At 37.6% G+C, this 25575-nt stretch overlaps 1 protein-coding gene across 1 annotated transcript in view; it reads left to right on the forward strand.

The window, feature by feature from the left end:
- L3MBTL4 (L3MBTL histone methyl-lysine binding protein 4) overlaps window positions 1-25575 on the forward strand; it is a 222369-nt gene that overhangs the window by 16071 nt on the left and 180723 nt on the right. The window contains exons 2-3 of the mRNA XM_036322701.1: window positions 15759-15838; window positions 17123-17229. Of these exons, the coding sequence (XP_036178594.1) occupies window positions 17158-17229 (72 nt within the window). The 5' untranslated portion in view covers window positions 15759-15838; window positions 17123-17157. The remainder of the gene's footprint in view (window positions 1-15758; window positions 15839-17122; window positions 17230-25575) is intronic.

The following is a 25575-nucleotide window of genomic DNA, read 5'->3' on the forward strand; positions in this document are numbered from 1 at the left end:
TTTTGTTTTCACAGGAATCATGGGAAAGTGTTTTAGAACTGAGGTTACTCTGCATAGGTCACAGTAGATGAGAGCTTTTATTGGGCATCAGTATATAATACACACACACCTACCTACCTGTCTTCCCCACTTCGCCTGCCCCCCAAAGTCCAGAATAACTTGGAAATTCTGACATTTATAATAAAAAATTACATTTCTCTCCCCCCCCCCACCCCAATTGTATTGCTTTTCTTTTCCCATTACTTTGCAATACCAAGTACAGAAAGTGGCCAGTAAATATTGTTCATAAGTTGAAATTAAGATGTTATAAGTCACAAGGGAGGGAAAGGAGCATATTGAAAACAGTATAGATTTTTAAAGTCAGAGATATTTTGGTTCAAATCCTAGCAGTATTATTTATTTGTTTTGTAATTTGGGGCAAGGTATTGAATTTCTTTAAGCCACATTTAAAAAATAGTTATAATGATAGTTCACAGGGAAGTTGTAGAGTCTGTAGGTTATATTAATAAAATGTAGCCAGGTTTTGGGGAGCATCCCCCCTGGAACCACATGGCCAGCAAAGTGGAAGGAACAGTTCCCAGTAGAGAGGACAGTGCTACAGAAGGAGAGACAAAATATAAGGACAGTGTTCGTGAGGTGTCCTAGTGCAGGGCTTGGTACCTGTTCATACCATTTATTTTCTACAACTTAGGACCTTTGTTTGCTTGAAACAAGGACCCAAGTAGAGGTAGCCTAAGGTAGCGAGGCGGTAAACATAGAAGGCTCCTGAAGTATTCATGGAATCCAGGGACAGGTTTGCCCCTGTCTCAGAAACGGAATGCGGGATTGGTTCACTGGTGAACACTTTACGTATACATCTCTTTACGTTTCTCCCCCATTTTCCCTTCTTACCACAGTCTGATTTTCTCCATTTCCACACAATGAAAATAGTTTCTGCCAACAATTCCCAGTCTACATGTTACAATCCACTATCCAGAGAAAGATTAATCTGATCTGCCTTAGTGCCTGTTACACATTTTTAGGGCGGAATCTGATTTGTCTAGCTTGGGTACAGAGACCACCCCTGTACCCATCAGCTGTCACCAAGCTAAAGTCATGTGGTGCACACAAGGCAAATCTCAGTATAAAAATATGGATGGTGGGGGTGGAGAGAGAGGATAATTTTTTTTTTTTTTTTAAAGAATGTTGGAAGGAGTGTCTGGCAGACTGTCTTTATAATTTATACTGGAATTTAGTGTGAGAAAAATCTGTGCTTGTGTCTTTCCTGTCTTGAGCTATAATGGCCCAAAGTATTTCTCATAATGGGGGTGTGAATTTCACTGTTTTCATAGGTGTCATATGCTTTGCATAGTGCAGGACATAGTTAAAACAGCAATATGGTTGTTGTGATTGCTGTTGCTGTTTTTATTACTACTGGCTATTGTTATAATCATCATCATTTTCCTGTCTCTCTACCCGGTATCACTCTTGAGAGCATCAGATCAGTTCCTGCATGTGAAAGCAGATGAACCAAAACAGACAATTAAAGTGTTATTATTTAATCATTTACTCATAGTCCAATGTTGTTCTTTCCCCCCAACCTTGGATTTCTCAGTTTCCCTCTCTGTAATAAAATAAATACCCTTTCAGAATTTACTAGTTTTTGTAAAGTGTTTGAATGTTTGATATATAAGATTCTAGAGAAGTGAAAACCTCTAGAATAGAGGAGTGATTTAATGTCTCATCTGGCTTTCTAACTTATTCTTAGTTTTATTTCTATATTAAGTCCCATATTTATGAGAGAGAGAATTACCTTTTACCTGCCAACTTGTTATTAGTATGTTATGTGGTGGTTGTGAATTATCAACTCATTTTCCAGTATTTTTGAAACACAAATAGAAAAAGAAAGACCTTGATTTCCCAATTCATTTACCCCTTTAAGCCATTGTGGCCACAGACGTGGATGAACAAGGGGGGTAGGATGCAGAGAAGGCCCAATTTCTATGGTTGAAATATAAATCTGTAAGAACACTTTCAAGCTCTCTTTTTAAATAGGTATCTGCTTTGGTCATCTAGTGCTTCCACACAGTGCCGAGTCTCATTCTCTCCTACTCCCTGGGAATGTTTTCCAAGATTAAAATTGAGTCATTGTAAAATTCTCTTGGATTTCTCTAGAAACATTCACTTAGAATTCTTTGTAAAAGTAATACCTTTTCTCCCCAAAATATGTCATGGCTTAACCCTTTTCTTTTGAAGGGTTATATACGTACAAATGAAAAAAATGTTCAGTGAAAATTTATTTCAGTAATTGCTCAGGAATATACTGTTAAGGTTATGCTTTATCATCACATGTTGACCTGAGAATTAAGGAAATTATACAATTTTATATTTTAAACCATTTCAGAATGTCTTAAATGACTTAGTAAATAAGCCTTTTATGTTGTAGGACTTGGCTCTGAATGTAACTGGCATAAAGTGGAAATGTTAGATTTTTATCAGTAAATACAGAAACATCAAAATGCTTTTCATTTGCAAGGCATTTTCATCACCTGAAATCCTATCAGGACTGCCAAATTGAATATTTAACCGCCTAGAAATGAAATTGCAATTTAACCCCTTCAGTTTAATATCATTCTACCTCTTGTACTTTGTACAAACTCTCTTAGCAGAAAGTGGGAGCCACAAGGAATGCACTGCAGTATACCCCCTTTTCCCCTTGCCCTGACTGCCCTGGGGACTGTCCTTTCATTTGCTTTTATGAAACAAGGGCAGTTTGAATATTTGAAAAAGTCAAGTTTGATGAGTATAGAAGTTGTGAGTTTACATTACAGAAAGGCTTTTTGATGCTTGAGCCAGCTAAGATCTGATAAGGTCTTAGATTTGCCTTGAAGAGAACAGGCTATGTGATGAGGAAACTACAGTAGCTGCTATGATGTTGGAGCTGGTTACTTTCTTATCTATAAAACCTTGGCTTTTGCTACAGCTTTCTTCCTGTTTGGGTAAATCTTCTTTTGGTTCTCTGTTCTAAAACTTTATTGGTTTAGGAGGAATCTGCTTTGCACGTGTGGTAACATTAAAAATGCCTTATCTTCTTAGAGCAGCGGTTCTCAACCTGTGGGTCGCGAACAATGAAAATACATCCTGCATATCAGATATTTACATTATGATTCCTAACAGTAGCAAAATTACAGTTATGAAGTAGCAATGAAAATAATTTTATGGTTAGGGGTCACCACAACATGAGGAACTGTATTAAAGGGTCGCGGCATTAGGAAGGTTGAGAACCACTGTCTTAGAGGGTACTTGTAATTCAGCAGTGGGCATGGTGCGGGAACCCCAGGAGTGGACTTAGGTACAGTGTTCCAGATCCAACTCTGTGGTCAGCTCCCTGTTGAACTTGTCCCTGATTTTTTGAACTTCGTTTTTTTTTTCTTCTGTAAAGTAAGAAGGATTGAGTTGGATCAGTATTTTATAAACTGTTTCCATCAAACACAAGTTTATTTAATAGGCATTCTGAGGAAGAAGGATCTATTTTAAAGTTTGGATATTAAAAAATTTGGATGAAGTCACAACTTTTTTTTCAATTGCAGATATCATTTACTTTGTTAAAACTCATCAAGAAGAAAGATTTATTGTTCAGGGTTTCTTATTTTATGAACTCTAAGGTCATAGTGTAAGGGTTAAGAACTTGGGCTTTGAATCCTGGCTCTGCCCTTTACTAGCTATGTAACTATGGGCAAGTTACTTAACACTCAGTTTCCCCATCCTATTTTACAGGCTGGCAGGGGAGCAGTTAGGCGTCAATCAGGCTGGCAGGGGAGTGGTTGGGGGGTGATCAAGCTGGCAGGCAGAAGCAGTTAGGGGCAGTCAGGCAGGCAGTCAGGTGAGCGGTTGGGAGCCAGCAGTCCCGGATTGTGAGAGGGATGTCCGACTCCCCTGGGATCGGGCCTAAACCAGCAGTCGGACATCCCCTGAGGGGTCCCAGATTGGAGAGGGTGCAGGCTGGGCTGAGGGACCCCCCCCCCCGTGCACAAATTTGGTGCACCAGGCCTCTAGTCCTATATAATAAAAGGCTAATATGCAAATCAACCAAACGGTGGAATGACCGGTTGCTATGATGCACACTGTCCACCAGGGGGCAGACGCTCAGATGCAGGAAACCTCTGCCAGGCTCAGCCAGAAGCTCTGAAGCCCTGAGCCGGGCTCATGGCTGGTGAGTGCAGTGGAGGTGGCAGGAGCCTCTCCTGCCTCTGTTGCAGTGCTAATGATGTCCGACTGCCAGCTTACTGCCAGCTTAGGCCCACTCCTCGCAGGGAGCGGGACTAAGCCATCAGTCAGACATCCCCCAAGGGCTTTGGACTGCAAGAGGGCATAGGCTGGGGCGACTGGGCTGGCAGGGGAGGGCACGAATTTCATGCACTGGGCCTCTAGTTCATTTTATAAATGAAGTCACTAATTCCCAAAACAGGGAAGTAAGTACCTGGCTTAAAGCTGCATAATTTATATATAGCGAGATCAGTTTATCACATTGGTAGAGGGGAAAGGTAGGTTAGATTGTGAAACAGATTTTACATTTTGTGAAGTTTGCCCTGCTTTATCTTTATCTGTCCATAGTTTACTTGAAGGAGTTTTTTAGTGGCTGCAGTTCATGTCTTCACATGAATTTCAAGAGAACAGTGAGTTTATATTATGAACTTTGAAGCACTAAATGAAGTCAGCCTAAAGATATAGTTTAATGGATGAATGTATGAGTAATTTTATTTTGATGATTGTATGACAATTTATGCATCTTACACAATCTGTAATGGTTAGGCAACTGATTTATCCATTAAGTGACCAGAAAATCCTGCCATTCTCTGTCCTTTATGCATTGTGTGACTTTCTCAAAAGTCCTGATTGTGATAATTGGGGCCCAGTAGTTGAAGGAAGTTTCCACAGTTGCGTTTATGTAGGTAGCATTTTGAAAAGGGTAATTTAAAGTCAGGAAATCAGCACTTGGAGGACTCCTGCATTCATATTAAGGAGAGCAATCTCTTTTTTCTCTTAAATCTTCACTACCTGGAATTTGAATGGATCATTTATTAAGGGTGATGGGGTTGGATGGTAAAGATACCAAAATTAAATGTACTGCAGAATGGAAAGAATGTACTAGTTATCTAACTGTTCAAGATTTTTATTTATGCTTTTACATATTTCTAAATTTTCTCTTATGAAATTCCACTCAACAAATTTCTAGAAATTTCATATAATGTTCCAAGAATTGATGGGAAAGTAACATAATATACACAAGTATCAAACACCCCAGCATGTCATCACCATTTCTGTTTAAGATACATGGGGTTTCTTCATTACAATTTTTGGGATAGACTTAAGCAGGCAAAACAAAGTTTCAAGTGGGAACTAATTTCATAAGTTATCAGTGCTTTAAAGAAGGTACAGCAAAAATTGAGTATGTTTAGATTGATCTAGAAAATCAGAAAAAAGCCACTCATATATGATAAGGATGTGCATACAGATTTTTTTTTTTAAGTTGTAGAATATATAAAATTTGAAGAATTCTGGTCTTTATTATGTTGATTCCCTTCTCTTTGAGGTTGGCCCGTGGCTTCCTCATGAGTAGAAGCAATATCCTCTTCTTCCCAAGGCATTCTTTGGAGCATAAATATCATCTTGCACTAGGTCCTGTGCAAGCACAGACCTATTTTTTATTTAAAATGTATAGAAACAGGAAGTCCCGATGACTCATGTGGCTTTTATTAGTAACTGAAAAGAGAGCTTGGGACAACTAGCATAAGGGTGAGGTGAAAAGAATGGAAGTTTTTTGAGGGCTGTGATTCAGTGACAGAACAGTGGAGAAGGCACAGAGGTCCCAACCCTGCTGCTGACTAAGGTGGCCTTTGATTGTGGTCCTATGAAAATGGGCGTGGCCAGTCCTGTTGGGAATGATTCAGACAAATACTGGCAAATCACTTCGCATGCACATAGTACTAGTGTAAGATCTCACTATTTTGGATTAAGAAAAATAATTCAAATTAGAATAATATGGGGTTGATAGAATTTATCTTTATGCAGGTCACTATTTAATCATAATTGTGTAAGTTAATGAAACTTTAATATTGCAGGAGGTTGACTTGCATTCAGTTAATAGATTTTAAGTCATTAGGATTAATTTATTGAAGCCAGCCCTATGTTCTTTAACATAATAAAATAACATTTTTTTTTTTTTTTAGAATTATAGTATTCCATTTTCCAGAACTTTTACATGAAGATAGTGTTTCTAGCTAGATTGTTTCTTTGGGTAAGTTTCTTGGAAATAGTCATCTGGCCTGGCTGGCGTGCTCAGTGGTTGAATGTCAGCCTACAGACCAAAGGATCCCGGGTTTGATTCTGGTTAAGGGCACGTACCTTGGTTGCAAGCTCCTCCCTGGCCTGGGCCCTGGTCAGGGTGTGTGCAGGAGGCAACCAGTCCATGTGGTTTTCTCACATCGATGTTTCTCACATCTGTCTTTCCTTCTCTCTCCCACTCTCCCTAAAAATCAATATTTAACTCTTCTATAGGAAGATGTGAAGAACAATTTAGGAGAAAATGAAACCCAAGGGGAAAAATATTTTTGATAGTTTGAAATGCCAAAAACAGTCTGTTTTCAGTTTCTTCTAGCTTCGAGGTTAGCAACTATATCTTCTTTTTAAAAAAATCCTCATAATGTAGGAAAGGAAGTGAACAGATGGAGAAGTTTTATCATCCGTGGTAGTTTCCTTGTGCATTCATTAGCAGAAGCAAGGTAACTGCCTGTACCCTACTTTCAGTGGAGTCTGTGGAGAGATATAGGTAAAATGTTAGTGGCTCAAGGAGAGGCATTAATATATGACATGCTTTTTGGTGCTGTTGGGCTTCCATAGTCCTTTCAGTGATTTTTATTATATAGAAAAGGAGTATTCAGAAATTAATGAAATGATCTTATTTAACCTCGAGCACAGATTTGACAGAGTAAAGATGCAAAGACATGTCAATAGAGAGTTAAAATTATGCAATCAATATTTTAAGGAATTCAGCTCATATATTTTGAGTAATCACAAGTAAATATCCTTACCCCAGAACAAACTGTACCTTCCACAAGCTAGAAGGTAGATTTGCTATGCATGACTTCTCTATAGAAACTACATTTCACCCAATATAAAATGCTATTTATTGTAAGCTCCTTCATTATTTTAAGGGCCAGAGCAAGAAAAAACAATGCCAATTAGCAATTATGTCATATTTTATTTTCACTAAGAATTTATATTTTATTGAAAGAGGTCTCCTATGCTTAAACATATATTTTTAATTATTTCGTTGTTTTTATTTTTTTATTAATCCTCACCAGAGGATATTTTCCCATTGATTTTTAGGGAATGTGGAGGAGAGAGGGAAAGACAGAGAGAAACATTGGTGTGAAAAAACACTTTGATTGGTCTGGGCCAGGGAGGAACCTGCAACCAAGGTATGTGTCCTTGACCAGAATTGAACCCGGGACCCTTTGGTCCACAGGCCGATATGCTCTATCTACTGAGCCAAACCGGCTAGGCCCATGTTTAATTATTTATAGCATACATATTTAAAAAAGAAAATATTAGCTTTAAGTTGAATAGGCTTTCTAAAATGTATCTTCAGTGTCCAAGTCTACTGAATCATTTTTCAACTCACTTATCATCATCTGTGTTTTCCTACACAGTATCACTCTGTGTGCCTTCAGGAGAGTCAATGTTGAATCATTTCTTAAAAGAGTGTTTGAATTATATCTCTGGGATTTTCTTCTAAGCTGTTGGCATACATTTTGCACATTTTGATGGTATTATCAAATGGTTTATCTGACAACAACTAGGCCTCCTATTCCTTCTTCACATAATCTGCAAATGGCTTGTTACAGTTGTTCTATCCACCTGCGAGGAGGCACAGTCACCTCTGTACATGGGCAGGCAGTGATAATTTTATAAGAATTGTTACCTGGCTGGCAGTGTTTCAAACCATACTGATTTCAGTTGTGTTAAAATGTAAAAATGTATTTTGTTAGCAATCAAATATGGCATTATTGGCATACATTGTATTATGGCCACTCAATAATGCTTACTATGTACATTTATGTGTTCTATATTTCTGGCCACAGATATATGTGTCTTTTGGCAGACATAATTGAGAGAAAGGATGAGTTTAGTGCACTGTTTGACATTAATATTTGATATTTAGGGGTTATGGGAAAGATCATTTTAACATTATTGAGTGACTCAAACATAAAGAGGCACAGGAGACTCTGAAAGTGGCTGACTGAAAAAGGTATGACTTGTTTCTATTGCTTTGCCTGGGAGATTTTTGTAGCCTCTGGTCATATAGCTGGAGTTATGTTCAAAGTTATGTAAACACGTATGTAAGTGTCTCGTCTCACTTCACCCTTTTCCTCCCCTTATATTGTAGTCTCTTACTATAAACTATTAGGTGTTTTGTTTGCACCAAAATCTCACCTACTATTGCCTGTACATTTTTCAAAAACCATTTATTATCATTAGTATTGATTCCTACTCTTTTAAAGCTTTAACTAAAACTTTTATTTTGTGCCATTTCCCTAAAATTCTAAATGTCATATTTTCTTAAATTTCAAATAATTAATAAACATTTTGTTTTGAAATTTTTCATAATTTTGTGGTCTTTTAAGATGATTGGAAGAGTGCTAAAACATTTTAAAGTCCTGATAGAGTTTACAGAGTATGATATGATTAATGAGTGAAGGAAGTGTGAGAATTACAGTCCAAATCTTTCTCTCAGTGTTTTACATTGTGGAAATATTTAGAGGGCAGCTATCCTCTTGCTGTTGCTGCTGTCACTGTTGTTTGCTTCTGAAGTTTTTATTGGTCCACACTCTCTTTGTTGCAGGTGACAGAAATCCAACTCAAACTGTCTTAAGCAGAAAAGATACATTATTAGCTCATAAATCTAAGTCCTGGTGTGGTGCTGAATCTAGGGGCTTGTCACTCTCAACACTCAGTCCTGCCTTATTCTGTGTCGGCTTTGGTCTAAGTGAAGCTCTCTTTTGCTTGGTGCGCTCTGAAGCTCCAGATCCCTACTAATTTAACCTTCTGGGAACAGAGGTTCCTTTCCAGCGGTTCTCAACCTGTGGGTCGCGACCCCGTTGGCGGTTGAACGACCCTTTCACAGGGGTCGCCTAAGACCATCCTGCATATCAGATATTTACATTACGATTCATAACAGTAGCAACATTACAGTTATGAAGTAACAATGAAAATAATATTATGGTTGGGTCATAACATGAGGAACTGTATTTAAAGGGCCAGAAGGTTGAGAACCACTGCTTTACAGAGTATTTCCAACCAGAGTCCTAGAGTTGAATCTTTTTGTTTTTCTTTTTTAAGGTTGCATTTCTATTTCTGAAGCAATTACCACGTCCACAGTAAACATCCCTTTTGCACATGTAACAGTTTTTCTATATATCTAGAAGTAACTAGTAGTTATGCCAATTTATATTTAGCAATGTGAGAGTTACTGCTGCTTCATTCTGTCTAACACTTGATAAGACACCTTTGCCAGTCACATTCATGGGTATAAGAGGATATTTATTTTTATACACATTTTTTTGTTTCTGCCTGATCCTGCCTTAGATGTTAAATCTCTGAGCCCTGGATGTTAAATCTCAGAGGACTCTGAGCCCTCAATCTTTGAGCCGTCAATCTCTGAGCCTTCAATTTGTGATTGATCTGATATAGGATGAACTTGCCTGGATAGTTTTAAAAGGCTTCAGGCTATTGGTTCGTTCCCAGCCTCCTTCCTTGAGAATAGTGTGGTCCTCATGAAGATGAGGAGGAGAAACGCATACTCCTAGCAATCTGCCTCTTGCTAACGGCACATTGTACATGCTCAGAAAGGGTCTAGTGAGATATTTTTTTCAAGTATAAGAGAAAAGCAACAAGTCTTGATGACAAAAGGATTTAGAAATAGGAAAAATGGATTGTTCAGTTAATAGAAAAAGTACTATGTCCATTCTTTTACCTCGGTCAGCTTTTATATTGAGTGACGAGGGTGCACCATTTAAAATGACTTAAAAATTCTATAATATTTTTATATACAAAACAACATATTGTATATGCCAGGTATGAGGTGTAATAGAAAAAGTATACACTTATGAAGCCAACATCCATCTGAAGAATGAAAACATCATGATAATGTTAATTTTCCTCTCCAACTGCTATGTTGAATTTTAGTATATGTGCTGCCAAAGTGAGTACAATGCTGAATTTTATGCTGATCATTTCCTTGCTTCTTCAAAAATAATTTGCCCCATAAGGATATATATCTAAGGTACATATTGAGTGTTTTGCTTGGTTTTGTGTGGGAATGAGCAGGGAGAGGTCAATGGGGGGGGAAAAGGATTCATACGCAATACTTTAAACAACAAGGGGGAGAGATCAGCCAAAGGATTTGTATGCATGCATATAAGCCTAACCAATGGACACAGACCCCAGGGGGGTGAGCGCATGAGTAGGGGGGTGAGGGCAATGGGGGGGGATAAGGACACATATGTAATACCTTAATCAATAAAGAAAAACAGACAAAAAAAAACAAAACAAAACAAAACAAAAGTAGTATATAGACTTCTGGTTTGCTTATTTATTCAATATTACTGCTAATATTTATGTTCTTGCATATTTAGTTGCAGTTGATTAATTTTCACTATGTAATGTTATACTTTGTGAATATAATACAAGTTATTGTTTCAGATTCCTGTAGATAGATATTTGGATTTTCACCCATTTTTTCCTCCTATTAATATGAGCTTGTCTTCTAATAGAGTGTGAGTGCAGGAGTCCTGGGGTCATGGGATTTGTTGTATCACCTCCAACTTTCATATTTAGGCCAAATTATTGTTTTCCAGTAGTTCATCCAGTTTATCTTCTGTCAGCAGAATATGAGAGTTCCCCTACTCCTCAACCTTGCCAACATCTAATATTGTCAGAGTTCTTATTTTTTGCTATTTAATGACCACAAATTGGTATCTAAGTATGATTTTATTCTTTATTTCCCTGATTACTAGCAAGGTTGAGCAACTTTTCATAAATTTCTGTGTGAAATGCTTATTTATAGTTTGCTGTTTTCCCCCCGTATGCATTTTTACATCTGACTGCTTTACCTACCAAAAATATTGCATCACAAGCCATCCCCAAACTCAATGTTTTTAAACAACACATGCTTATTTACACATGAATAAATCTTTGGGTGATTTGTGATTGAGCTGATCTAGGCTGGGTTTGCCTAGATAGTTTTAAAAAGCTCCAGGCTATTAACATGCTGGGGTTGGCTGCAGGATGTGAAAATGTTCAGATGTGCTCTACTTGTTTTCCTTCTGGGACCCACTCTGAAGGAGCAAAGAATAACTAAAGCATGCTCTTTTAATGGAGGATAGTTGTAGTGCAACGAGGTCAAGACTAGCTGTACAAGCACGTTTCAAGTCTCAGCTCACATTGCATCTGCTATTGGCCAAAGAAAGTGTAGACCAAGCTCAAGTTAAATGCGTTCATTCCAAATGGAGACATGGCAAGAGTAAGGATGTATCATTCTGTCATAAGAGAGTCAAGAATTCTTACTTAGATAAGTGAAGGAATGGAAAAATATATGTTATGTAAATGGTAACCCAAAAAGAATAGGGTGGCTATACTTTTATCAGACAAAATAGACTTTAAATAAAAAATTGTCATAAGAGACAAAGAATGATAAAAGGGCTACTCAATCAGGATAATATCAACAAGGATACAGAGGACTTCAGCAACACTGTAGATCTAATGGACATAATAGATACAAAGAATATTCCAGCAGCAGAATATACATTCTTCTTAAGAGCACATGGAACTTTCTCCAGGATAGGCCAAATGATAGTCACAAGTCTTAAAAAATTAAAAAACATCATGCCAAGTATCTTTACTAATCACAGTGGAGTGCAAGGAGAAATCATCAGCATAAGGAAAACTGGAAAATATGTGGAAATTAGATAACACACTCTTGAACAACCATACGGATAAAGAGAGAAATAAAAAAGGAAATTAGAAAATACCTTGAGACAAATGAAAATACGTATCAAAACTTATGGGACACAGCAAAAGCAATACTACGATGGAAGTATATTGTGATAAATATCTACATCAAAGTGAAAGTCTCAAATAAGCAAAATTTGTATCTCAAGGATATAAAAAAGAAGAACAAACTAAGCCCAAAGTTAGCAGAAGGGAGAAAATATCAAAGATAAGTGCAGAAACACACAAAATGGAAGAAATAGGAAAAACATAGAAAAACCCCTCATAAAACTAAGAGTTGATTTTTGAAATGATAAAATAACAATATATTTGGCAAACCCTTAGCTAAACTAATTAAGAAACAGAGAAAATTCAAATAAATACAATCAGAAATGACAGAGAAAATATTGCAATGATACCATAGAAATAAAAAGTATCATAAAGAGTCTATCATGAACAATTAGCATCAACAAACTATATAACCTAGAAGAAATGATACATTCCTGGTAATATACAACCTACCAAGACTAAATTATGAAGAAAAAAAATCTGAACAGATTTATAACTGCTATGGAGATTGGTTCAAATCAAAAAACCCCCAAAAAGAAAGCCCAAGACAAAATAGCTACATTGGTGAATTATGTCAAACATTTTAAGCAAGAATAAATGCCATTTCTTCTCAAACTCTCCCCCAAAAAACGGAGAGAAAATACTTCCAAACTCATTCTTATTACCCCAATATCAAAGCCAATTATAGAAATTGCAATAAATGAAAACCACAGGCTAATACCCCAGATGGAAAAATCTTCAACAAAATACAAGCAAACTGAATCAAACAGCACATTAAAAGGATCATACACCAGACCAAATGGGATTTATCCTTTGTATAAAAGGATGGTTCAATATACAAAATCAATTAATGTGATACACTATATTAATAGAAGGTAAACATCACATAATCACCTCAATAAATGCAGAAAAACCATTTGATGGAATTGTGAACCTTTTCATGATAAAAACTCTCGACAAACTAGGAATAGAGGGAATTATCTCAACAAAGTAAAGGCCATATGTGAAAAGCCCACAGTTGACATTGTAACTCCTCTGATAATAAAGTTTTCATGTATACCTTTCTATTTCAGGGCTTTCTTATCTGTTTCATTGGTCTATTAGCCTATCTCTGTACAAGTACCACACTGCCTTAATAATAAGACAATATTCGGATATTGACTAGAATTACATTAACTTATAAATTAATTTCAGAATTATTGCCATTTTCACAGTACTGGGCCAATTTATCTCTTTTGTCTCATTTTAAAAAAATTTATCTTGGCTTATTGTTTGTGTATAGAAATACAACTAATGGTTGTATGTTGATCTTGTAACCTACAACCTTGCTTAGCTCACTTATTAGTTCTAGTATTTTTGTGTGTGTGGTTCTACTAGTTTTTAGTTGATTCTTTAGGACTTTTTACATACAGTCATGTATCACACACCGAAGTTTTGGTCAATGATGGACCTCATAAGATTATAGTGGATTATAAGCAAAAATTTGTCAGAGATGTTGAAAGAAAAGACTAGCTCTGGCTGTGAGTTACTAATTTGATGGTTTAAATAGGTAAAGAAGTTCAGCATAGTTTTTCCTTATAATCCTTTTGATTTATGTAAGATCGTTATTGATGTAACCTCTCTCATTCTGATTTTAGTGATTTAAATATTATCTCTCATTTTGTTTGTTGGTCTAGCTAGAAGTGTATCAGGTTTGTTTATCTTATTGGCTGCACTTTAAATTGCAAAGGTTTTTAAATTTTTCATATCCAACTTTGTCAAGCCCTGGGGTATTATTAGTTATGAAATGCAAGCCGGCCTTGGCAGTGCTTATGTCTTGTGCAATCATATTTTGCTAAAGGCAGCAAGTCTAAGCTGTTCATTTGCATAGATGTTCAGAGTATTACTGGCAGCTAGGCATGATAAATTGTATTTACATTCTACAAAATGAATGCGATGTTATTGAATTTAGTAGGTAAGTACATGTTTTAAGGATAAAAATATCTGACTAGAAGCAAATCAATATGAGGAAGTGTTTTCGTTTGTTTTATATGAAAGAAAAAAGGAAAGGAGTTAAGTTTGAGACCTATGCTCACTTCAGTCATACAGCATTCTAAAGAGTAATGTATGGATCAAAAACTAATATCCAATGTACCTAAGGCGTTTGAGGCTCTGTAATTCAGACATACTTATGCAGTTGGAACAAACACATTGAGAGTCTGCTGTGAGCCAATTACCATCTAGAGCAGTGATTTTCAACCTTTTTCATCTCGTGGCACACATAAACTAATTACTAAAATTCTGTGGCACACCAAAAAATACATTGTATTTTTGCCAATCTGACAAAAAAAAAGTAGATATAATTTTGATTCATTCACACTGGACAGCCATTGCTGTGTTGGCTGTTGTCATTTTTTTTAACTTAACAATTGAAGGGAAAAGAGGTCAGTGCTCCTCACTAAATAGTCAGGTATTGCATGTTTTAAAAATTCTTGCGGTTGAAATTGCTGATCTAGACAGTGGAAAATAAAGATCAGTAGTTCACAATGTTTGTCTCAAGGGTAAACACATCTGAAAATTAAAATATAGTATAAAGTGTTGAATGCTGTGGCAAAGATAAGTATGGGTACAATGAATTTTAAGTAAGACATAATTGGTCCATTGGAAGTAGGAGGTAAGCAAGGAAGGCTTTTCTCAAGGATATGAAGTATCTTAGTTGAGTCATAAAAGATGAGTAGGAAAGAGGTTTAAATGGTGCTGGGTGAGTAGTAGGGAAGTTATTCCAAGGTTGAGAGACCAGCAAAAGTGTGGATCTGGGAAGCAGCAGGCATGTCAGTATTCCAAGGGACTGTAAGACTTGAGCCTTGACTAGAGCATAAGATTGGAGGTGGTCAGGGAGTTATTAGGAATACAGCGAGGAGAGGAATTCAGGAAATATTTAATAGATAAAATCAGCAGAACCTGGTGACCGAGTGTGAGGTGTAATGTACAGGATGAAATGATGTTAACTCCTAGGTCTCTAGTTCAGGCAAAATCAGGGTGTCCATTAGCCCCAAAGTTGTCTTTGTTTGAATTAGAAAAAAGATGCAGTTTCTTCCTGGCAAATATAATAACCCTGTAGCAGGGGAAATGGCATGTGTGCAGAGCTCAGGATAGATTTCAGCTTCCATCGCCCATTAGCTTGGTGCTCTTGTGTATTGCCCATTATGGGCAATTGTAAGGGGCAGATATGGGTAAATGAGTGGCCAATGGTGTCATTAGTGCAATTAGGAAGAGAGAGTAGAACTGGGAGGCAGTAAGAGGGGAAATGATGAATTCAGTTGTGAATATGTTCAGTTTGTAGTATTTAGGGTCATTTGTTCAGATGGAAATACCAGGGATGAAGTTGGATATATGATTCTAAAATATTGGGGACTATAGATGAGTTAGGTACATTAGACCTTTAAAAAAGTACATGTCAACTGTAGTTAAAATTATTCAAAGTGAATGACTTTTTGAATTACAGCTCAATTGTACTTATATAGTACTAGTGATTGGTTCTCCAAAATGGTTCACTTGCTCTATCAAAAAACTCATTCAAAATAATTTTTCGAAGAATGTCTACAATTATTTATTAATGAACTGAAGAATGGTCATGACAAAATGGAATCATAATCATTTTGAAATTTTCTCTGTTCCAGATTGCTGTGCTATGCTTTGTATGACTAAGACCTCTTACCAAGAATACCTTTGCTTTGATACTTGAGGACAATCAGACCATGTGAGTACAGAGCTGTATATGCAGATTGCAGTGAATTCTAATTGATTAGATCAGCTAAGTAAAAGTCAAACCACAAAAAATTCATGGTAGATAAGACCAAACGAAAGAACACCTATTTTCTTTTTTTAATATATTTTTATTGATTTCAGAGAAGAAGGGAGAGGGAGAGAGAGATAGAAACATCAATGATGAGAGAGAATCATGGATTGGCTGCCTCCTGCATGCCCCGCACTGGGGGTCGAGCCCACAACCCGGGCATGTGCCCTTGGCTGGAATCGAACCTGGGACCCTTCAGTCTTCAGGCTGACGCTCTGTCCACTGAGCCAAGCCTGGCTAGGGCACCTATTTTCTTTTTGATATAAATTCTAAATGAGATGGAAAACTCATCTCTTTTCCCCATTAACTTATTGTTACACTAGGGGGTTATAAAACCAACAGTTTTTCTGTCAGCTCATTTATCAGAGTATTTATGGCAACCAATAATCCTATACTAATAAAAGACAAACATGCAAATTGACCATACTTTTGCTACACCTTAAGCCACGCCCACCAGCCAATCAGAGAGACTATATGCAAATTAACCCAACCAAGATGGCAGCCGGCAGCCACAGAGCTGGAGCAAGCAGGAGGCTTGCTTGCTCCAGTGATGGAGGAAGCCAAGGTTCCCCGCCTGCCGCGGCCTGGCTCTAAGCTACGCTGAAAGCAATGAAGTTTCAATTATAGAAGCTAAACAAATCCCAGATACCTGTTTTCAGCCAGCCGTGGCTACGGAGCTGGAGCGAGCAAGAGTGGGTTGCTCCTGGTGATGGAGGAAGCCAAGCTTTCCGCAGGCCTCCGCTAAAGGCAACAAAGTTTCAATTATAGGAGGTAAATAAATCCCAGAATAAAAAAAAAAAAGAAAAAAAGGAGAGGCTGGGAGCTTACATCACCAGGGTGCTTGGCCAGCCTGAAAACAGCCCTCAGCCCTTCACCCAGACTGACCAGGCACCCCAGTGGGGACCCCCACCCTAAAGGGGGTGTGGCCAGCCTGAAAACAGCCATCAGCCCCTCACCCAGGCTGGCCAAACCTCCATGGGGTGAGGGTCCCCACTGGGGTGGACATCCTCCGAGGGGTCCCACACTGCAAGAAGGCATAGGCTGGGCTGAGGGACCCCCGAGTGCACAAATTTTTGTGCACCGGGCCTCTAGTAAAAAGTATAATTGAAAACATGTTGTTTTGTTTTTATTTTTGTACCTCTAAGGGAACAAACCCCCCTGAACTTTTCATATGGCACTATTTTGCAGAAAGACACAAACTACTAAGGAGTGCTGAAGTAGCAATGAAACAGCCCAATAGGAAGAGGAAGCTTAGTATGGATTCCAAAGAGAATGTGAATCAGGATGGAAGCTTGGTAAGATGTCAGTTTCTGGACTCTTTCTCGGAGTTTGTACTCAATGTGGAAATTCACCCTGTAATTGTAGAATTTGTATAACTACATGGAAGTGCTTTTTTCAATCACTGAAAATTGTTTTTTTCTGATCAACTTTTATGTACAGTGGAATAGAATGTAAGTTTCATTTCAGTCTGGTATATTTTAAAAGGTAATCTTAATTTTAAAAAGATGGAGATGATTGATCACTGTCGAATAAGGGAAAGAGCTTGTAAACTTCAGAGGGTTGTATTTATTAGGGTTCCTAGAGAAATAGAACTGGTAGTAGTAGTTGGCAGTCCTGTGACAAGTGCAGTTCACAATTTCTGTCCCTACTTGATGAGAATGAATATATATATATATATATATATATATATATATAGAGAGAGAGAGAGAGAGAGAGAGAGAGAGAGAGAGAGAGAGAGAGAGAGAGAGAGAGAGAGAGAGAGAGAGAGAGAGAGAGAGAGAGATTTGTTTTAAAGATTTTACTCATGAATTTCTGTGGGCTGCCAAGTCTGAAGGCAGGGTGGAGACCCAGAAAAAAGTTGACATTGCAGTCTTGATTCCAAGGCAGTCTGGAGACAGAATCCCCTCTTCCTCAAGTGAAGTCAATATTTTTTTTCTAATAAAGCCTTTAACTGATTGGATGAGGCTCATCCATATTGTGGAGAGTAATTTGCTTCGCTCAGAGTCTAGTCTTTAAATGTTAATTGTATCTAAATACAACTCACAGGGACATCTCAACAACTAGAGGGTATAATATGCACATGCCTCTAGGTATGAGTGCTGTTTCCTTATGACAACTTTTTGTATTCCCACAAATTTCAAGGTGGGCAGAAGTGACCAGGAGACCTCTGTTGTAACTGTTTTGGGATTAGTGGACCATTAGAACGTTCTCACTGTTTCTTGGGCTCTCATTATTTACTTGGATGTGGGTTTGAGGGTCTTCAGGTGGGTTGTGGTTACACATTTACACATTACAGTTGGTGAAGTGGCACAGTGCTGTACTTTCTTTGGTTCAATGCCAGGTTAGGTGTGGTGTGATGAACTCCATGCATTAAATGAGACCTGTCAAGCAATGATGTGGTTGGTGTTTGGTTTTAAGATGTTAAATATAGCTCTGTGTCAAACTATAGAGCTATTTTTTCAGAATCAGCTTCACTGGGAGTTGAGGTGGTTAACTTGGGGCTGAGGTCCAGTGCCCCTTAAGGTCCAGATTAGTTTCATCTCATAGACCAGGCCCATGAGAGTTGAGTGCTCCAAGTGTATCAAGGTTGCTTGGACCAGACTTGGGAAGGCCAACACCTGTCTCAAGCTTGTGAGGATGCCATTCTTCTCAGTATTTTTGGTTTGCTGTGTCATGCCCTCTGAGGAGACAGGGTATTTGATGTATTCCAAGTTATTTTTAGATAGTGATTCTCCAGCATCACTGTGGTCTCCAGACTGGCAGCAACAGCATCACCTGGGGACTTGTTAGAAATGCAAACCCCTGTCCCTCACTCCATACTCTGTGAATCAAATACTCTGGGGGTGGGGCTTAGTAGATTATAGTTTACCAAGCCCTCCAAGTAATTCTGATACATGCTCATGTTTGAGAAACACTGTCCTAGGGAAATAGCTAGATATGTCTTACCTACTAATAGAGCTGTAGTTATAATTGATAATGGCTGCTGGATGTTTATTAATTGTTTAAATTTAATATTTAAACACCTCTCCTATCCAACATATTTTCTACTTTTTCTTAGTATGATTTCTCTTTAAATTACTACTGCCCCTTCTCAGCACTTCAGTTATCTTGCCCCCCTACAACATGAATATTTAACCTTTTGTCTCTTCCGTATTGGCACAAATTCCAGTTTTCTCTTAGAGCCCAACCCAGCTTTGACTTAATGCTAATGCTTTTACCATTGTTTCCATCCCACTTTGGGATTTTACCTTTTTTAAACTCCAAAACTGCTCAACATTTAAATAGGTGCTGTTTTAATGTGGTGCTTTGTGTAGCTAGATTTCTAAAACTATCTGTTGAATGATGTTCCTGGCATTTAATGGCATCTTCATGCAAATGGACTTCTTTGATCAATAGCAAGGAAATGACATTTCAAAGAATCATGTTACTAATTTGAGTTTTGAGGTGTTTGGAACATATAATTACTTTATAGGATCATTGAAAAGACACACATTTAGGATGAATTCTGCATTGTACTGTCAGTTTGGGGCCCATTGCCAGTTATAGTGTCAATTTTCTTTAGTTAAATTTAATAGTTTAATACAGTAAGCAGGTTCACATCTGTGGCTGCATTCACTATGGAGGGAAAGGGGTTCAATCCTGTTTGAGTTCTATCACTATAATTATGTTTGACTTTTGATTGAAATGTCAGTAACATCCTTTACTTTCTCTGTTAACCTTATAATTTTACAACTGACATTTTTAGTCAACCAAGCAAAATAGCATGGAAGATGAAATAAAACATCAAACTAATGAAAAGAGGGATGCTTTCTAGACATCTATTTTTGAGACAATAACTTAATATCTTAGGTATCAAATAATTTTTAGATGCTGATAGTAATATCTATCAATGATGTATTCCTAGACTAAATATTTTCTCTGTATTCATTGAATTTCAAAAATATTTATTTGTATCTTTCAATATATAGGCACATAGTTAAAAAATCAAATAGCACAGACAAGGATTAAAATAAGAATGCAAATTCTTTGTACCTACTGACACACATACTAACCCCTAAGTCTTTCCCTAAAGGTGTGACCACTCTTTATATTTTCTTGTGTATCTATATAGGAATCAAAAACAAAAAAAAAGAAAGCTAAAAACCTTCTAAACCCTTTATGTACGTATTCATACGTATATAATACATACATGCATACACATATACAGATGGGTTCACACTCTACTTCTTGTTCTGTATCTTGCTTTTTTTCACTTAAGCATGTGTATCTTGTCATTGTTTTCAATGGTGCACAGTATTTTATTCTGTGATTGTATCATAATTTATTTAAGAGTGCCCTACTGTGAACATTTAGGTTATTTTAATTTTTGTTGTTATATACAATGTTACAACTAATGTTCCTTCATATATCTGGCATATTTTTGTAGTTGATTCACAGATAAAAATCTTACCATTAGAATTGTACTGAAGAGTATGTGCATTTAATACTTTGATAAGCCTTCGACGACGTAACCTCAGTTTATACTATCTGTGACAGCATCTGCAAGGATGCCTCTTTTCCTGAAGATTTCTTACATCTTTGTTTTCTAAAATCTACTGTGTGGATAAACATCTGTTTAGTGCACTGGTCTCCATGGAGCTGCTGCAGTGTTGAAGAAAAGTGTTTCCCTGATCCTTTTAGACTGTAACATGTTTTTTCACAACACCTACCCAAACACAGGTGTTATTTTGGTGCCATTTGCTCGCTTTTTCCACCTTCCACCTTTAAAATTGACCAGGGAAGTGTTGACATGTGATAACGGGGAAACTAAGCTTTTTGGTATTTTTTTTTTCCTCAAGGAAATTTCATAGATGTTTTCTGTGTATGTGAGTGTTCTGGTCATAAAACCCCAAAGTAAATTCAGGCCATAAAATTTCAAATTTCCTAAAGTGCAAGTTTCCCAAATAAAAAAGGAAATTTTATTTGATTATGGCCAGGGAGGGAAGTCCAGGCTAGAGAGCCCCCATGGGTTGAATATTAGTATTAATGGCTCTTAAATCATGTAAAAGCCTCCACTTTTTAAATTTTGGGTGAATTACAAAAATAGGAGAATTCCAGGGGCTATTAGAAGGTTCTGTGTACCCCAACTCTAATTGTTCTTTCACCAGTAGATGGGCTTGCTTTCTTTTTAAATTTTTGCCCACTTGTTCCTCGAGATTAAGCTCTAGTGTTCCAGCATCAGGGAAACAGGGATTATAAATTATAACAATTTTTAATAAGCTTTTTAGTTGTTCTTCTGTAACAGAGGCACCATTTGCTTTTAATAACTGTTTCAGCACTGTGATATTTTGTTGCTGTTCTGTGGACAACTGTTGTCCCATTATGAAAACTTAGCTGAGAAAGATTCCCTCAAACTTTGAAATCCCAAACAGGCTCCAATTACTTACTGCACAGTTACTTTTGTTTTTTTCCTCTTTGTTTTTGAGGGTTCTGCTGCATTTCTTTGCGTTCCTGGCTCCTCACATGGGGAGTCACTTTGCTGGGACTGACCAGCAGACCTGAATGTTGGATGAATAATTACTCTGACATGAGTTTCTATGAAAGAAAGACTAAGGGACTATTTAGCTATAGCCACCAAGTAGCCTTGTTTGCCTGCCTTCTTAGGTTTTTATTATAACAACAACTTGAACTAAAATTAACTATTAAATAGTATCAACAGAATAAACATCCTTGAGAAAACACATGCTTCTACAAGGTCAGGTCTTAAAGACTAAACATAAAAATTCCAACAAAACACCTGGGGACTCGGACTTGTTTGAAAAAGTCAAGGTAAGGGTTGCTGCCTTCGACAAGGTCCCCCCAGAAACCCCTGAACTTTCGACGAATCCTTCTTACAGACTTTCCAGCCAAGTCCTATGCTTCCCCACACATTAGAAGAGAGGTGGATAGGATTGGGTTATTGCTTTCTGATGTCCAACCCCCTGCCTGGTAAATGATGGCCATGGAGCTCATCCTGTGGCCCACAGACCTTCAGTAGTATCATCAGCTGGGGGCTTGTTGGAAACTCATAATCTTAGGCCTCTGCTCCAGACCTACTGAATAAAAGATCTGCATTTTAACAAGATTCCCAGGTGGTTTGCATGCATGCTGAAGTATGTTTTATCAGGATGCTACCTTGCTAATTGCACAAAGATATCCACAGTAATTTTGAATGTGAAATCTGCCAGGCAGAACATACTATTCTGGACCTTGCATTCATGCCTTCATTCAGCAGATATTTATTAAGCTAGAGTACGTGTTAGGCTGTGTTTTAGGGATAAAACATTAAGACACTGTCTGCCTTCAGTAAGCTCATCAAAGCAGGAGACTGCAGAAGACAGATGATGGTAGTGCAATGTAATGGGCTCAATAATAGACATGTGTGTAGGATGTTTCCAGGCTTCAGAAGGTTACCCAACTTAGCTTGGGAGTGGAGGGAAGAAGTGGGATTAAAGAAAGCTTTCTGAGCTGACTCCTAAAGGCTCAATAGGTATGTAATAGTTTTGTATTGCTGCATAACACATTACTACAAACTTAGCAGCTTCAACCACTCATTATTATTACCTCACATTTATGTAGGCTGGATGTCTAGGCATGGCTTAAATAAATTCTCTGCTCAGGGTCTCAAAGGGTCCAGTTGAAGCATTGGCCTGGCTGACTTACTTTTGGAGCTCAGTGGCCTCTTCCAAGCTCATGTGGTTGTTGGCCAAATTATGTTCCTCAGATGTAGGACTGAGGTTTCTGCTTTCTTGTTGATTTCAAGCAGGGAACACTCATGGCTCTGAGAGGCCCTGCAGTTCCTCTCCATGTGGTCCTCTCACACATGGTAGCCAACTTTTTCAAGGCCAGCGGGAGACCTTCTTGTTCTAGTCAGCTGAGGTGGAGTCATATGATGCAATGCAATCGAGGGAGTGACTATGCCATTCCCTTTGCTGTATTTTGTGCTCTAGAAGCAAGTGTTAGGTTTCACCCCCACTTAGAGGAGGAGGAAGTTCTGCAAGGGCATAATTTATTAGGGGTCATCTGAGAAGCCAGCCCACCACAGGGGATTGAGCTAGTGGGGGAGGAAGTGTGGGTGAAAGAAGCTGCAGAGTGACCTCAGGGAACTTTTAATGGAAATGAGAAGAAGCTTTGGGTATAAAATGATGAATTAATTTTGCAAATTATTGAGATTCATGAGCTCGTAGGGCATTCAGATGAAGCTGCACCGTGGGACTTTGGTTGTGCAAATTTGCAACTTGAGGGAGATAGTGATGCCCTGGTTGTCATGTTTGTGAAGCTGAGAGTGGCCTGGATGGTGGAACGGGGTGTCTGAAACAGACAGTGGGTGAGATGGAACTTCAGAAGAGCAGCAGTGAGGGCTGTGCTCAGGGAGAGGCGCTGAGGTGGGAAGGCAAAGGTGAACCCAGAGCAGAACAGGGAGAACAGGAAGCTCACTGTTACCACCATCATGGGGTGAGAATGTGATAAGGAGCTGGCAACAGCAGAGTAAACCCAGTCTTCATTTTGTCCTCTATTAGCACTCAGCATATGCTAGCCTCCTGCCAAATGATGGCTAGTCAGTGCACACACACTGGAAATTGAATTTTATGTGCACCCTTAAAACCCAGCACAGTTCCTGGCCTATTAAAACATTTAGCAAATGTTTTAAAATAGGTAATTAATTCAGTTAGAATTTTAAGATTTTTCTTGACTTTTCTCTCAGAATTCTTCTCTCATCAGTGATTTTGTTCATTTGAGATATGTTTCTTCAGGCGGTAAATACAAGTAGGCAGACTAAATAATTAGGACAGTGTACATTCTTAGCAATTTGAATTTGGCAAAATAGCTGTAATAGCTACTGCCGAGAGTCTGCCATGTGCCATGTCTGTGGATCTCTAAATCTCAAATGATCCAGTGAATATGTTATTATTATCTCCAAGACAGATTAGGAAACTGAGGCTCACAGAAGTAAAGGCACTGGTACTGGAATAAACGAACTAAACAAGTGAAGAGACAAGCCAGAAGTAGGAGCAAATGCACATGGAGTTTAATGTGTAATCCACACATCTAGACTGATGGGGAGGAGAAGGACTATTCAGTAAGTGGTCTTAGGACAACTAAATGGTCACCTGGGCAAAAATATTGTGGCTTTACACCACGCCCTAGTACAAATTTAGATCTATCAAAGATTTACATGTAAGAAATAAGCTTTAAGTGTAATAGACATAAACAAAGGAGGTTTATTATCTGGGAATTGAGAAAGTTTTTCTAACTATTACCCAAATCTAGAAGCCATAAAAGAGAGGTTCTATAGTTTCATTTCTTAAAAAACAACAACAAAAATCTCTGCATATTAAAAAATACCATAACGTAAGTGAAACGGAGAAATTACAAACTGGAAAAAATCAATAATGCATCTCATAATGTAGAGAAAATAATATTTCTGATTTATTAAGAGCAAAAGATGAATAATCATTCCAACAGAAAAATGGACCAAGCATGTAAAGACCTATTTCACAGAAAGGGAAATACAAATGTCTTTTAAACATACAAAGTGATCTTCAACTTCCTCCTAGTGAAACAAGTACAAATTAAAACTATAGTGAGATATCATTTTTCACTTGTCATCTTGGCAAAAATCCAAACATTTGATAACACCCCCTCTCGACCAGGCAGTGGGAAAACAGGCCTTGATCTGAGGCTTGTGGGACTGTCGACGGAGCAGCTTGTGTGGAGCTAGACTTGGTGGCACTTACCAACAGGACAACGCAAGTCTCCACTTCTGAGAGACCACTCCCTAGACATCCTTGCGCATATGCACGCTGACATCTGTACTAGTTTCTCATTGCAGCTTTTTATGACCAGAAAAACGATAGGAAACTACCTGAGCATCTGTAAATATGGAGCCAGATAAATAAATCATGAAATATCCAATCAGGATAATGCTGTATAGCTATGAAAAAAAGAATGCTCTTTATAACAAGATAATGATCTTTAAGGCACTCTAAGTGAAAAGAGATCTAGGAAACAGTATTATGATGTGATACCTTTTGTGCAAAAGAACAAGAAAATAAGAATATAAATGTTTATTTGTATTTTCATAAAGAAAATTTCTCAAGGATATGTTACAATCTAATAACAGTGATTACTGGGTGGAGGTATTATGAGTTGGCCAGATGGGGGAGGACAGGTAGGTGAGTTTTCACTGTACTATTTGTTTCTATGTACATTTTTAGCATTAACCATATGAACTCAAAAACTAAAATAAATTATATGTATGGAAAGATAGTAAGCTAAGGCACCTCAAGAATAGATCACACTCAGTTATATGTGGCTATATGGGCAAATGCAGCCTGATGCAGTCAGTTTCAAACTTGTTGGTTTGCTTTACCTATCAGTAAAGAAACTTTAATCACATATCCTGATATATGTGGTTTATTTGCTTATTTGAAAATTATATAATATACTACTAAACAAATTGCATTTTGTACCTTAAAGCCATAGACTAAAAAAGAAACTAAAAAAGCATAATATAAAAATGAAATTAATAGTACTTATTTCAACATTTATTTTTATTTTTTAAAATACATTTTTATTGATTTCAGAGAGGAAGGGAGAGGGAGAGAGAGAGAGAGAAACAC

Source organism: Myotis myotis, unplaced genomic scaffold (assembly GCF_014108235.1).
Source record: "Myotis myotis isolate mMyoMyo1 unplaced genomic scaffold, mMyoMyo1.p scaffold_m19_p_9, whole genome shotgun sequence".
Classification (NCBI taxonomy): domain Eukaryota; kingdom Metazoa; phylum Chordata; class Mammalia; order Chiroptera; family Vespertilionidae; genus Myotis; species Myotis myotis.